The sequence below is a fragment of the Alligator mississippiensis genome, chromosome 7, assembly GCF_030867095.1.
Source record: "Alligator mississippiensis isolate rAllMis1 chromosome 7, rAllMis1, whole genome shotgun sequence".
In the NCBI taxonomy this organism is placed as follows: Eukaryota; Metazoa; Chordata; order Crocodylia; family Alligatoridae; genus Alligator; species Alligator mississippiensis.
In genome coordinates, this window is record NC_081830.1 from 7,071,657 (window position 1) to 7,085,798 (window position 14,142).

At 47.0% G+C, this 14,142-nt stretch overlaps 1 gene segment (V, D, J or C); it reads left to right on the forward strand.

Moving 5' to 3' along the window:
* The window catches only part of LOC102577049 (Ig mu chain C region-like), a 110,702-nt gene extending 96,560 nt beyond the window's left edge, over window positions 1-14,142 (forward strand). The window contains 4 exon segments of the C gene segment in view: window positions 11,107-11,424; window positions 11,834-12,142; window positions 13,090-13,413; window positions 13,576-14,142. Coding sequence covers window positions 11,107-11,424; window positions 11,834-12,142; window positions 13,090-13,413; window positions 13,576-13,970 — 1,346 coding nt within the window.

The following is a 14,142-nucleotide window of genomic DNA, read 5'->3' on the forward strand; positions in this document are numbered from 1 at the left end:
AATATTGGATTCAAAATAGGAATCTGCAGATGGAATTCCCTGGCCTGTATTCCACAGCAGGGCAGACTGGACTTGAAGACCATAGACCCCATGTATGTGTAAGATATCCAGAGTCTCTCAGACCTGGCAATCATTTGCTCTTCAATTTAATCTTTAGGGCACCTCTGAAAAATCTTAGCCTTGAGCACCAGCAAGATGAATAGCACCAATCCCATAGCTCAGTGAAATGTCCAGTGAAGTCTTGCCTAGAGATAATTATCCCCTCTAGGTGTTGGCTCCCAGGTCCCAATATCACTCACACTGGGTGATTGATAATTAACTTGACCTTCATGCCTTTGAAGCTTTAAATGAAGTAAAAGTGAAAAGGGACCATTAGGTCAATTCATCTGAGCCTCTGTATAGCACTGTCCAGGATATTTCATCCTGTTACCCTTATATAAAGCCCAAAACCTTGTGTTGGGCAAAGGCATTTCAAATAGCAAAATTTGCAGACATCAAGAGATGGAAAATCCACACTGTCCTTATCCTCTTTGTTCCAGTGATCTATTAAAAAAAACCTTATTCCTTCAAGTTCATTGAAACTATCCTGGTTTCATCTTACAGCCATTCAAGAATGAAAAGGAGCTGGGGCAGATAAATGGATGAATAGGACACAGTGACTGACAGAGAGGGACCATTCCAGAAGATGAATCCTTACTGGAAACATAATGAACAATTTGCATTTTTATTTAGATAGGAGGCACATACAGCCAAGCTTTGATCAACAGAGCTCCCTCAGCTTTGCACACAAGCTACAAGGCACCACAGACACACAAGACTTGCAGTACTGTCTCCTCAGTAGCAGGTGAGTGCAGTGTCAGACAAAACCACAGAAACGTTGACAGCAGTGGGTTTACCGGAGGCTTTGTCCACACTCCTGTGGACGAAGGTCATCGGGAGGCCTTCATGGCCCACCACACAGGAAAACACGTCTCCCCGCTGCCACTCTGATGTTGGGATGCTAAGCTTGCTGTAGATGAAGTAGTTCTCCCCCTTCTGCACAGGGTCCCGGAAGGATCCAATGTTGACAAAGGCTTCCTGGGACACGGGCCGGTCCTGCTGGGTCCATGTCACCAGGATGTCACTGGGGCGGAAGCCCTTAGCCAGACAGGTCACGGTGACTGATTCCTGCAGGGCCAGCTCATCAGCAGAGGGAGGGTAGATGTAGACAGAAGGGGCCTGTACATTGACCACTGGCATGTGGAAACCAGAAAGGAGTTAATGATCAGGAATTCGATATGGAAATCCTGCTACCTCTTATCCATTGGACCATATTCCCATCCTAGTGCTGAAAATAGTCCTGACACCAGAAACTCTCTAATCCAGCCCCTAGATCCTTCCTCCCCTCCCAGAGTGTTGGCTAGAGCTCAGACCTCCAGATTCTCTCACCTACATCCTAAACCACTCCCCTCTCAAAATACAAGTACATACCCAGAAATCCTTAGTCTCCATCCCTTTTACTTACATCTGTATTTGAGCACTTAGTCCTCCATCACAAATTTAAATACCCAATCTACTTGAAGGGTCATAGGCCCCATATTATATAACCCATTATTTTTTTGCCAAACATTTCTCCAACCAAGAGGCAAAAATTATGTTGGTGCCACCTCATGGACAATGCTATCTTCATACCTTGGGTCTTGTGGATGGATTTGATGATAGCAGACGGGATGTCTGGATGCTTCACTGTACAGGTGAATTCCTCCCCAGACTTCCATTCCTCTGCACACAGCCGCAGGCTGCTGGTCATGCTGTAGGTGCCATTTTCTTGCTGAACTGGCTTCCCAGTCACCACATCCAAGGCACTTCCACTCTCCCGGCTCCAGGAGATATCCAGGCTACTGTCTGTCCCCAGGTTGGTGACCAAACAGGTGATGGTGGTGTTTTGAGCTATGTAGAGGTCCTCCAAGGAAGGAGGTAAGAGGAAGACTTCCACTGGGGGTGGGTCACAGCAATCTGGTAGGGTCAGAGGTGGGATTGAGGGTTGGACTTTACAAATGTTCAGTGGATGAACTAAACATTTGTAAATCAAATGCCAGTCACCAAGAACATTTTTGTTCCAAGGACAGTCCAAGGATAGTCCAAGGACATTTTTGAGGAACAGTGTTAAGTTTGAATGGTATGATGGTGGTCTGAGAAATGTTGTCCTAGGCACCCTCCTGGAGTTCTGAGAATTCAAGCTCATCCCATTCTATGGGAGATTTATCCTGTACAACGTTAGGACAAGTAGCTCAGGTTTTCCAAACCACCTAATGGGATCTAGGCACCTGCTTCCCTTTAATTTGAAAAGGGTGTCTGAAACCACAAGGCGGATAGGGAGGCTTTGGTCTCCAATGGCTGCAGAGTGCTTTATCCTCCTCAATCCCACTTTCCTTCCCAGAGACCATGAATGCAACACAAAAGTCATCACTCTGGTCACCTATTCTCGCTCCCTCTTCTTCTGCATCATTTACATTGTGGGCCTCCACAGTCATCCTGGCTGATTTGTCCAAGGTGAAATTCAGGGATCCCAAAATATTTTGGAACTCCAAGAGGTAAAGGTGAGATGATTATAGTGTAAAAGTGTTGTAACAGGTCAAAAATACCAAGTACTGATGGGAGAGTTTTTTTCAGTAAGTTTCTAGCTACACTGCTGGCATTCAATCTATTCATCCTTTCTTCTCAGGATTATGAAATTATTATACATTTTACTTCTCCATCTACTCTTCCCTTTGCAATATTTCTTGAGCTTACCATATTGTATCTTCTCATATGTACCTGCCTTTCACTCTTTTTCCATCCATTTCTGCAATAATCCTATCCCACTCTCATACTGTGCATCTGTTTATCCACCATAAATGTACATGCACATTCATCCATCCACTAATCCATGCACTCACAGATTCAGTATATCCATCTGACATATACTTCCATCCAGCTCCATATATCTCCACTCTGTCTTCAGTGCTCTCTCTACCACATTTCCATGTGTATCGTCCCTCCATACTTCATGCTGACACACTCAAAGGACCTCACCTTCACACTTTGTTGCATTGTACATCTTGAAGTCCATGCCCCATGCAGGATGGGTCACTTTGCATGTGTAAAGATCCCTTTTATTCCAACTTTCCATGGAGATGGTCATTCGACTCTGGCCCATGTACAAGCCATCTGTGCCCTTAGCAGATGAGTAGATGGTGTCAGGAAGGTTCTTCTTCACTCCATTCACGAACCATTCCACTGTGGCTGTGTTGGGTCTGAAGTTCTGGAGGAAGCAAACTAGCTCCACAGGATACTGTATGGGACCATCCTCACAGGCTGGGGCTAGCAAACTGACCTGGGGCTCCTTGTTACACACCTCTGTTAGCAGAGAGAAGCAAATGTCAGAGGCATAAAACAATCATGTATATATTGCCTGGCTCAATGTGAGCCAAACTTTTTAGTAGACAAGGTTCTTTGGGTAAATCTGATATCTTTTATAAGACTAACTAAAATACTTGGAAAACTTCTTCTTTGCAAGCTTCCAAGTACAAACACCTGAAGAAGGGTGTTTGTACCCAAAAGCTTGTAAAGAAGAATTTTTTCTGAGTATTTTAGTTGATCTAATAAAAGATACTGGATTCACCCAAAGAGCCTTGTCTGCCTATGTCCTTAGACCAATATGGCTACAACCAATATTCCTGAAACTTTTTAGTATGCATGCCACAAAGTTATCCCTTCACCCTCCCTGAGTGCCACTATGATCCCTTTCCCTTTGATGGTATGCTGCTTTTAAAAGGGACTGGAAATAACTGTGGCAGCAGAGAGATGTTCATGGAGAGAAATGTTCATGTGCTGTTCCATGTGTTGAGCTGTCCATCCAACTCTTCCTCTGTAGCACTCATTCCTCATTCTCTACATTCACCTACTCTACCCTTCTGCATAACCATCTTCTATGCTATTCTCTGTAGGCCTCATCCAAGTATCCTCACTTCTGACCATAAATAAATCCTTCTCTCTGCACCATGCATCCTTCCATCTTTGTGTTTGTCTGTCTATTTATTTACTTACCTGTCCTTCATTCAGACAATCTCCTGGACAATTCTGTTCCAGGCCTTTTAACCTTACTCTCCCAGCCCATCCTCTCTCACCTGTAGGGATCATCTTGGAAGTCATTGTGTTTGTTGGATTGTGTTCTACCGTGCACTGGAAACTGTTTCCCTCCACATTCCTGGCAGGGATGCTGAGCTGGCTGCTGCTGGTAAGGTGGCCGTTGCTGTGCTTTATTGGTGGAAAGCTGTGGGTCACATTTTCAGTCCCTTGATCAATATTCCACTTGATTTCCACTGGCACTGGGAAATACCCCGTCACCAGGCAGGCAAAGGTCACATAATCATTGAGGCACTCAGCAAAGGAGCCACAACAAGGCATCAGAGGATACACGGCTGGAGATGCAGGTGGCTCTGCAGAAGGGGAGAGCACAGCTTGTGAGACAGGCCAGAGGAATTCAGGCTACAATCCTGAACTTACAAAATAGTGTGGCTCCAGCTCTTCAGGTGCCCTGCAAACTTCAGCATAGACCCTAGGAGTGCTGCACCCAGCTCCTCCTTCACTCTAGCACGCAAGATCTCAGACTCATTCCCCAAGCTCTAGATGGAACCCAGGAATCATAGCTGCCCCTCTTAAAATCCACTGCACCCTGGGCCTAGATGCATCTGTCCTCTCATCTGCCCCCCACAACTTTCTGTCTCTCTGGCTATCCTATCTGTGCATCGCTTTGTCTGTCTACCACAACCCACCACAAGCACAGTTCTCTGTATCTCACTCAGTCTCCTGTGCCTTTCATGTCTTGTTTCAGAACTTTCTCTACAGGTCCTCTATAATGAAGGCAGTATTTCCTGATCTGGGTAAGAACATAGGATGGAAATCAGCACAGAATGAAGGCTAATAGCTAACAGAAATGAATGATGTTGTACTAAGTTCTCACCTTGGATATCAATGGGTTCAACCCCGGTCTCAAGAGTAAATTATCTATCTTTTCCCATCTTCTATAAGATCCTGCTCAAGCATTTTAGATAGTACTGGGCACATCTACACAAAATGCTAACTGCACAGTAATAACACTGTGCAGTAGTGTGCAGGGCAAAAACTGTTCGAATATGCTACTCGGCAGTAGTATTAAGTTTAGTGCTTGGTTAAACAAGTGCTAAATCAGTGCACTGCAACTATGGCACATTAATTGAATGTATAGACACATCCCTTGTCTACCTAATTTTTCATGATGTGGGCTGGGATTGGCAAACACATTTTAACTCCCTTAAATTCCACACCCAAGGATTCCACACCCATGAGCCCTGTAAGCGTATGCACTTCCTAAGGTACCATTCACCCATGTACCAGGTTACAAGAGAGTATGATTTTCAGATGTGGATAAAGTGATGTATGCAAATAATTAGGAAATGAATTCAAGAATCAGGACCTCTGCATTCTGTCCAGTGCTCTGGAAAACCCATGAGATAGGACAGGGCAATGTATGGGTCCATACATCTCATTTCTTTCTCTCAGAAAACTGGCATCTTATTTATAAAGAGGCTGGAGATGGGCTCTTTTCCGTGGCAGTAGGGGACAGGACTGGGAACAATGACCTCAAGCTGCAGCAGAGAAAATTTAGATTGAAGATTAGCAGGATCTTTCTGATGATAATGGTGGTCATGCATTGGAAGGTGCTACCTACTCAAGTTGTGGAATCTCCATCCCTCAACATTTTCCAGAGCAGATTGGATAGATATTTAGCTGAGATGGTTTAGTCAGGTATGACCTTTTCTGGGCAGGGAACTGGACTAGATTACCTTGTGAGGTCCTCTCCAGCTCTGCTGTCTTATGATCCTATGACTTTGTGAGAGATGTGGGATCTAAAGAGCGTGGAAGCCAAGACACCTGGGTTGTATCCCAAGCTCTGGGAAGGCAATCATTTGATCATTCCCCCCTCTCATATTGAACATTTTATAAAAGGTCCTCCTGGGCTCAGTCATTTCTAATGTCTGAAGTCTCCTTACCCAACTCTGGCAAAAGACAGACAGAAAAAAACAGGCTGAAAAGGGGAAGTTTCGATGAGTACAACTCTCACCAAGGATGTTTTTTTGCCCCAGTTCAGCCTCCTGGGTTCACCCAACCATAAAATTCTTCTTGTTTTGTTACTAATTTGAACAGTTAATTCCCCTCAGTGGGGTGTCATTGATATTCTACACTTCACTGATTCTTCTAGCTATTGGAGGGGGCAGTTATCTCCCAAATTCACACAGGCAAGGATACTTCAGAAGAGAGATAGGAGCCACTCAAGTAGAGCTGGCCTCAGATAAAGATCCTTCTGTCTACAGCACTTGGTCTCAGCCTACCTCAATGGACACCTTGGTGAGTACCTAGAAAGAAACAGCTTCCTCTTGCTCCATATCCTGTGATCACAGAGGACTTTGTCAACTTATGAGTGGCATTTTCTTAAGGACTAAGACTAATTACAGAGGAGACTTGGAATTTCTGGGGTACCCTCCCCAGCTCTGGGACAGAGATAGGATCCTCTTAGGTTACAGCAAGGGGGCAACTAGGGACAGGATTCATGGACTCTCTTCAGGGCAACAGAAGAGGAATGGTACATCCACCATGCTGATGCAGTAGTGGGGATCCAAGGGAGTGGGGCAAGTGGCCCTTACAGTGCACGTATCCAGTAGGGAAGGGGGTGGGCATGGAGATCTTAGCCAGAGAGGACGGGGTGGGCAAGATGCCACCCGAGATTCCAGGGGCAGCAGCAGTCCAGTTTGATTACTGTAGGGCTTGGAAAGCAAGGGACTGTGAGATGGTATGCTGGGGAATCATCTCAGCTCAGGAGGAAACCGTTGTCAAGGAAGGAGGAGTGGAATGGTTCTGAGATGAGGGGCACTGGTAGAGCTGGAGAGGCAGAAGGGAGAGGAAGCAAAATGGTGCTGCAGTAATTGAGGGGAAGCAGCAGCACTATGAAGGGGAGCCCAGAGTCAGGCAAGCAGGTCATAAATGTTGAGTACTGCCCTGGGTTGCAATACCCAGAGGCTGCAAGCTGAGCTTGAAGGGCACTGCCAAAGCTAGAGGGAGACCAGGGCTTGTAACCAGGCATTGTTTGCTCAGCACTGCTGAACGCTAGCCCAGCTAGTTGGGATACAGACCTGAGATGAGCTGGCAGCACATTGCAAGCTAAAGTTGAGAAGCATTGGCAGAGCTATGAGTGGGGGCTGCAGGTTGTGAGTGGGGGGCACAAGTAGAACTGACATAGCCCAAAGCTGAACTAGTAGGTGGTAGCATGGTTATAACTGAAAGCAGAGCTGGGGGGAACAGAATAAAGGGCTGGGCTAGAAGGGAGGTGCAGGTCGTAAATGGTGGGACAGGGGACCAGCAGGACAGTAATGAGAAGCACAGGGTGGGTTAGTGGGAGCTGTGAGTGGGAGAGAGGGGCACTAACAGAATTGAGAGCTCAGAGCTGGGAGAAGTGGAAACTTCTGGTCAGACTGAGAGACACAAGCTGAGCTAGAAAGGACAGAATCCAATGCTGAGATAACAGGGAACTTCGAGGGGAGCCATGCAACCCGTAGAGAAGCTAGTGCTGGAATAGCAGAGGTTGCAGGGCAGGAGTGAGGGGCACTAGTAGAGCTTGGATGGGGTAGCAGGGATAATGTCCAGGATTAAACATTGTTGGAATAACCCAGAGCTAGGGGAGGAAGGGGCTGAACGCTGGGATTGGGTGGGATCAGTTGAGCTGAGGGATCCCAGGGTAGGGATGCTGCAGGTAAGGACTTGAGGGGGTGATAGAAGGGGGTCTATGGGCTTGGGGTTAGGAATTCCAGCAGCAGCAAGAGCAGGGAGCCCTGAGCAGGGAGAGCAGGGGTCTGCACGATGGGACTGGGGCTACCAGCAGAGCTGTGCAGGAAGCCCTGAACTGGAGTAGGACCAGGCTGCAGGTCAGGATTGAGGGCTCCCTGCTGACTTGTGCTGGGGGAAGCAGACCTCAAAGAGCAGGGAGCTGTAGGCAGGGAACAGTGGTGGTGTTGGATGAGCTTAGAGGAGAGGCGGTGAAGATCAATACGGACAGACAACACCAGAGCTGGCGGCAGGTGCCCCTAACTAGAACAGCAGGGAGGTGCAGGTGGGGAGTGAAGGGCATCAGTACAGCTGGGGAGAGAAAGGCAAGACAGGGAGATAGAAAGGGGGTGAGGCCATGGGGCACCAGGACAGTTTCGGGGAAGCTCTGGGCTGGGATAGCATGGGGTTATGGGGGGAATTAGCAGTACAAAGGTAAAACCAGGGCTGTGGCTGCAGGTCAAACCTGAGGGGTGCTAGCAGAGCTGTGCTGGAGCCCAGGGATGGGGTAGCAGGAACTTGTAGGCTGGGACTGGACTCACTGGCAGAGCTGGGCAGAGACTCCAGGGACTGGATTTTGGAGCAGGCAGAGACTGAGAGCATCTGGCAGAGTTATGTGGGGTCCTTAAAATTGGGGGTTGCGGAGAGCTGTGGTTCAGGATTGAGGAGGTTCAGCAGTGGTCTTCACAGCTAGCCTATGGTTGCGAGAACAGGGCTGGGGGTCAGAAGTGAGGGGGACTAGCTGAGGTGTGAAGGAGCAAGGCTACTGGGCTTGTGTGTAAAGAATGAGGGGCACTGGCTGAGGTGTGAGGAGGGGAGCATGGGATTGGGCTGCCGCGGGTAGTGTAAAGGAGTGAGGAGCACTGGGAGAGTCTGCAGAAGTGTACAGAGCCCACAGCTGATGGCTGCTGGCCCACTGGCAGGGCTGTTGAGAGAGGGCAACCCAGCATTACGAGAGCTGGAGCTGTGAATTACCCCAGGAAGCCATTTCTGGGTGGATTTGAGTCTCTCGCTCATCACCTGGTTCCAAATATAATGGGTTTCTAAACTGAAATAGCAAACTCCTCTTTGGGGTCCCACCAGGCCAATTTTGAGACATGGTTCCCTGACTCTCTGATCTAGTTCTGCCTCCTCCCATGAGCTCGCTTTCCTGGGCTTCCCTACCTGAGCCCTCAGAGACACAGGCTCAGATGCACTCAGCTGCAGGTGGCTGAATGAGGTGATCAGACACTGTCTGGTGATGGCTGCATGTTCGGGGTGCTTGTTCATCTCTTCCGAGTCAAGCCAGCTCTGTTTCTCACCGCATTCATGGCAAAACATGTTTGTGCTTCCTCACAAAGTGCCTGCACTCTCACATCACTAGATGATTCAGAGGGATCTGTGGACACCCCCCTAAGGTGCCTCAGGGTTAGACATCCACAGGATGCTTCAGTAATTTGAAAGAAATGTTTTTCTCTCTCCAAATCTCCCTCCAAATCGATTGCATGAGGGGTTTGCATGAAAAGAAAGAAGGCTCTTAAGGCTGCAAACTGTGGGCTTGTGAAAACCAGCAAAGTGTTTATGGAGGTACTTGTGTGAAACTTGTTTGAATCTGACCCAAACCCCAGACGTTCAACTCCAAAACGGGTTGTAATCCCTAGGTTTGAAAGAACTAGAAACTGAGGCTGCGGACGTATCATTTATCCTAGGGCCAATCATACAGACATCAATATATGTTCTCCCAGCATCGATCCTAAAAATAATTTGCTGGATAAGAGATGGTGATAGTTTATCCAAGCATATTGCAGAGTATGCCTGTACAGGTATCCTGGGACAGCGCTGTTGACTCAGTGGCAGAAAAGGGGCACTGCATTCAGCCACTCACTAAACCTTCATTAAAAGGGTGATGTGTGTACATGCCAAACCTAGGATATTTTTATTTCCAGGGCAAACACAAGCGCAGCTTACCCAGGGGCAAATGCAACATCTAGTCATAGCCTCAGAAAAACTATTGGGTGGAAACTGGCCCAATATTGAGTTACGGTAGAGAGTTTTGAGTCAAGCTGTTGCCCTGAATTCTAACCCCTCCAGCATCTGGCCATAGCTGCTAACCATTCAAATGCCTGGCCCTTCATTTCCATCCCCTCACTGCAATAGTAACCCCTTCTCTAAACGAAAGAAAGGAGGAGTTGAACTTATACTGGGGCCATCCCAGGCTTTCACACCACGTTCTTGGCAACTTCTTTGTACCTGGCCCAGGTCTTCAGTCCATAGGCCCCGACATTTGGTTGTTTGGTTGCTCCTGAGGTAAAGGGTTTTCACACAGGAGTTCCTGGGTAGAGAAAAGGCTGCTTTCCCTCTTGTTGCTTTAAAAGAAATCCCAGCCCAGTTCAATGGAATGAATCTCCATTCCTTGCCGTCACCTCCATGTCACTGCAGAGAACGTCCAGTCTCTTCCTGGGGAGACCTGTGCCCTGCCTGCCACAATGCTCAACCATGTCCAGTCAGGCCATCTGGTGCTGAATCAGGTCGCATCAGCGCTGAGCTGCAAGACAGTACCAGATCCTGTCATTCCAGCCCCCACCCCTCATCGCTGGTCCTGTAGCAACACCAAGCCATGGTGTTCTGATTGCCCACATTGACTGTTTCTATTGCACTCATGGGGAAAAATAGCGAGAGACCTTGCTAAACTCTTCTTCTGTACATGAGACCTCAGACTTCATTCTGTTCAACAAGAAGGTGAAATGAGGCACATGACCCTCAACAGGAGAAATGGGGCTATATATGCAAGAGGTTTAGGGCATGTACACAGGAGGACTGTACTCATATGTCTTCATACAAGAGGGACAGACCATATATGCCATGGTACACCAATCAAAATAGGATTAGGAATTGGAATAGCATCAGGTTTAACAACTTAGGACATTGGGATCCTATACCTATGTATAGGATGAGGTCCGGGTCCATACAGGCTGAGGAACCAGGCTCTATATGTGCCTATAATGGAGACTTGTGTTTAGAGATATTCCACAAAAAGAGTTCCCCTCCATCACATATGTTCAGTCAATGACTCATCCCAGATGATGAGGGAATAAGGCTTGCATTGTTTCCCTCCCCTACTGAGAAGCAATTCCCCTTTTTCTTGGGTTTCAGCAAGTGTTTGATGAGCTCCCTGGTGTGGATCTGGTATTAATGTTTCTTCCCTCCTCATGCCCCAACACCCTGTCCTTTTTCTTTCCCGACCCTTAGCTTCACTGAGTGCCCCATCTCTGTTCCCACTCATCCCATCATGCGGGCTGTATCCAGACCAGAATCCCATCACAGTGGGCTGCTTGGCAAAGGACTTCCTTCCTGAATCAATCACCCTCTCCTGGCTCAACAACAAGGATGTAAATATGACCAAAGGTGTCACAAGCTTCCCATCCGTCCTGACCAGTGCTGGGTCCTACACTGCTGCCACTCAGATATCGGTGTCTAACTCTGACTGGAGGGTACAGCAGCCTTTGTTTTGTGCAGCTGAGCACCCACAAGGAAATAGAAAGATAAAGATTCCAGCTTTTATCGCCAGTAAGTGAATTTGTTGTCTTCTCCTGGTCTCTCCTTACGGCTATGGATGTGTTACTCTGAATGTTTCCAAGGCTTTGGAAGGATGGAGATTATCATTGAGCACTTGATAGACAACCATGAAAGCTCCTTGAAGAATGGGCATTTTGCTAGAAACCATATATTGAGAAGTCATGGGGGCAGGGAGTTTTACTGCAACTAGATCTTTCAGGCAGGGGGCACACCGCTATTTAGTCAAACATGGCTTCAGTTATAAATTGCTTTTCTATCACCCAATAACAGAGCTCATCAGATCTAAAGACAGACCCAGCTGCCCCTGTAACCCCCATACATGTAGCACCAGTTGTGCACGTTCATTTTGCATTACAGATGCCATACTCATAATCTCACCCCTTGTTTTTCCTTCATGCAGACCCTGTCATGACCCTCCATGGCCCCACCACTGAAGACTTTGAAGGCCCATTCAGAAATTCAACTGTCATCTGCCAAGTCAAGGATCTTCCCACCCGGGATATTACCCTTAGCTGGCTGAGAAATGGGGCTCCACTGAAGTCTGGTTTCAGCACCACTGGCCCTCTCCTCACGGACGAAGGATTCCTTATCATCAGTGAGCTGATTGTCACTGAGGAGAACTGGAAGGCCAACGTTATTTACACCTGCAAGGTGGACAGCCGTGGATTCAGTGAAGTGAGGAATATTAGCAAACTGTTGATCTGTGACTGTAAGTTGAGACTCTCAAGGCCTCTGTCCTCCACCCTTTGAAAGGCCTGTGACCCATCCTCCAATCCCCTCTCTTCAAAAACTCCCAGAAATGAAATTTTCTTGCAAGAGAAAATTCATATCAATTAAGAAATGGGTGAATGGGGGTTGCCAATTTCCTTCATTTCTCTTTAAGCGGCAATGATATGTTTACAATCAGTTATGTTATTGTGCTCAGCAGAAACAGACTCATGTTAAAGGCTTATTTTTCAGATTTAGGAAGACTTAAGAGCAGCAATGACAATGTGTGAGGTAGTCATAGATCCATAGATGCTAGGGTCAGAAGGAACCTCATCAGATCATCCAGTCTGTCCCCCTGCCTGGGCAGAAAAGAGTGCTGGGGTCAGATGACCCCATCCAGATGCCTATCATAGACAATCTCTTGATGACTTGTAGCAGCACATTACAGTTTCAATATGGTTATGGTTAAAAAAGAAAACAGATACAGAATCATAAAAGCATTACTTTTTCTTACCGAAAGGTAGTTAAACAGTAAGCGCAAACAGCGATAAGAGGAACATGAGCTCCTTCATACACTTCAAGTCAGAAGCATGTCACGTCTAAAAATGTTTTAATATTTTTAATAGGGTTTTTTCCTGCTAAATAGTTCTTAAAATATTCTCAGGTAAATTTTGGGTTAGTCAAGTAATAAAAAAAATATATCATAAGGATCCCTACTCTTGAAAGAAGATGCATCAAAACAGCTCTTTTGACACACCAGAGGAAGGCTGGAGAACAATTTAGAGAAATAAGGAAGGAAAAATGGCTTATTGGCTTTATTCCCATCGCACCAGTTATGGTCAATAAGAACACATTTGATTTTTTTAAAAAGAAAGGTTAGATTTTGAAGAAAAAAAAACCCTCTAGAAAAGGAATGAGGATTCTTACCCATTTCTATTTCTCTCCCAGCTCCTTGCCTCTCTGGCGAAATTGATGTCCAGCTCATCCCACCTTCCTTTGCTGAAACCTACCTTACTAAAGCAGCCAAGCTGACCTGCAGGGTCATTAACTTGCCCACTGCAGATGGGCTTGTTGTGACGTGGAGGAGACAGGACGGCAAACTGCTGGAAACAACCATTCATCCACGTGTTGTGCAACCCAATGGCCAGTACCACGTGGATGCCACAGCCAGTGTGTGCGCAGATGAGTGGGACAAGGGAGAAACATACATCTGCCAAGTGACCTACCCAGATCTTATCTTCCCAATAGAAAAGATCCTGCGCAGACAGCCTGGTAGGTGATACCACTTATCCATTGGCTTCATATCACTCCACAGTTGGTCTCTTAATTGGCTTCAGCAGCTGGTAGATCGTTGTCAAATTAAGGACCCCTAAATGTGTCCACCACCAAGGCTACCTATTCATGGCCCTCTCCATCTCTCTTTTCTCCATACAGAAGCCAGAAGCCATGCTCCAACCATCTATGTCTTCCCTCCTCCCTCTGAGCAGCTAGCCCGCCATGAAACTGCCACAGTCACTTGCCTCGTGAAGGGCTTCAACCCACCTGATCTTTTTGTCCGGTGGCTGCAAAACGGTGAGCCAATGAATGCCTCCACTTACATCACCGGCAAGCCTACGCTCGAATCCCAGCAGTCAGAGACCTACTTCACCTACAGCACCCTGACCATCAGGGAGCAGGCGTGGAATGCCGGCAACACCTACACATGTGTAGTGGGACACCAGAAGCTGCCCATGCAGGTGGCTCAGAAGACCATCGACAAGTCCACGGGTAAACCAACCTTGGTCAATGTGTCTCTGGTGCTGTCTGATACTGCCAGCACCTGCTACTAACCTTCCCTTAATCACCCAACCCTCACTGTGAATATTCCCCCTCCTTCCACTATAGTGAACAGGAGTAGTCACACTGCTCTGGTAGCTGTGGAAAATAATATTGTTTCCAGAATGGAAAACCCTTGGCTGCATCTTTAAAAAAAAAAATAGAAATAAAGTGAATTTTGGAACT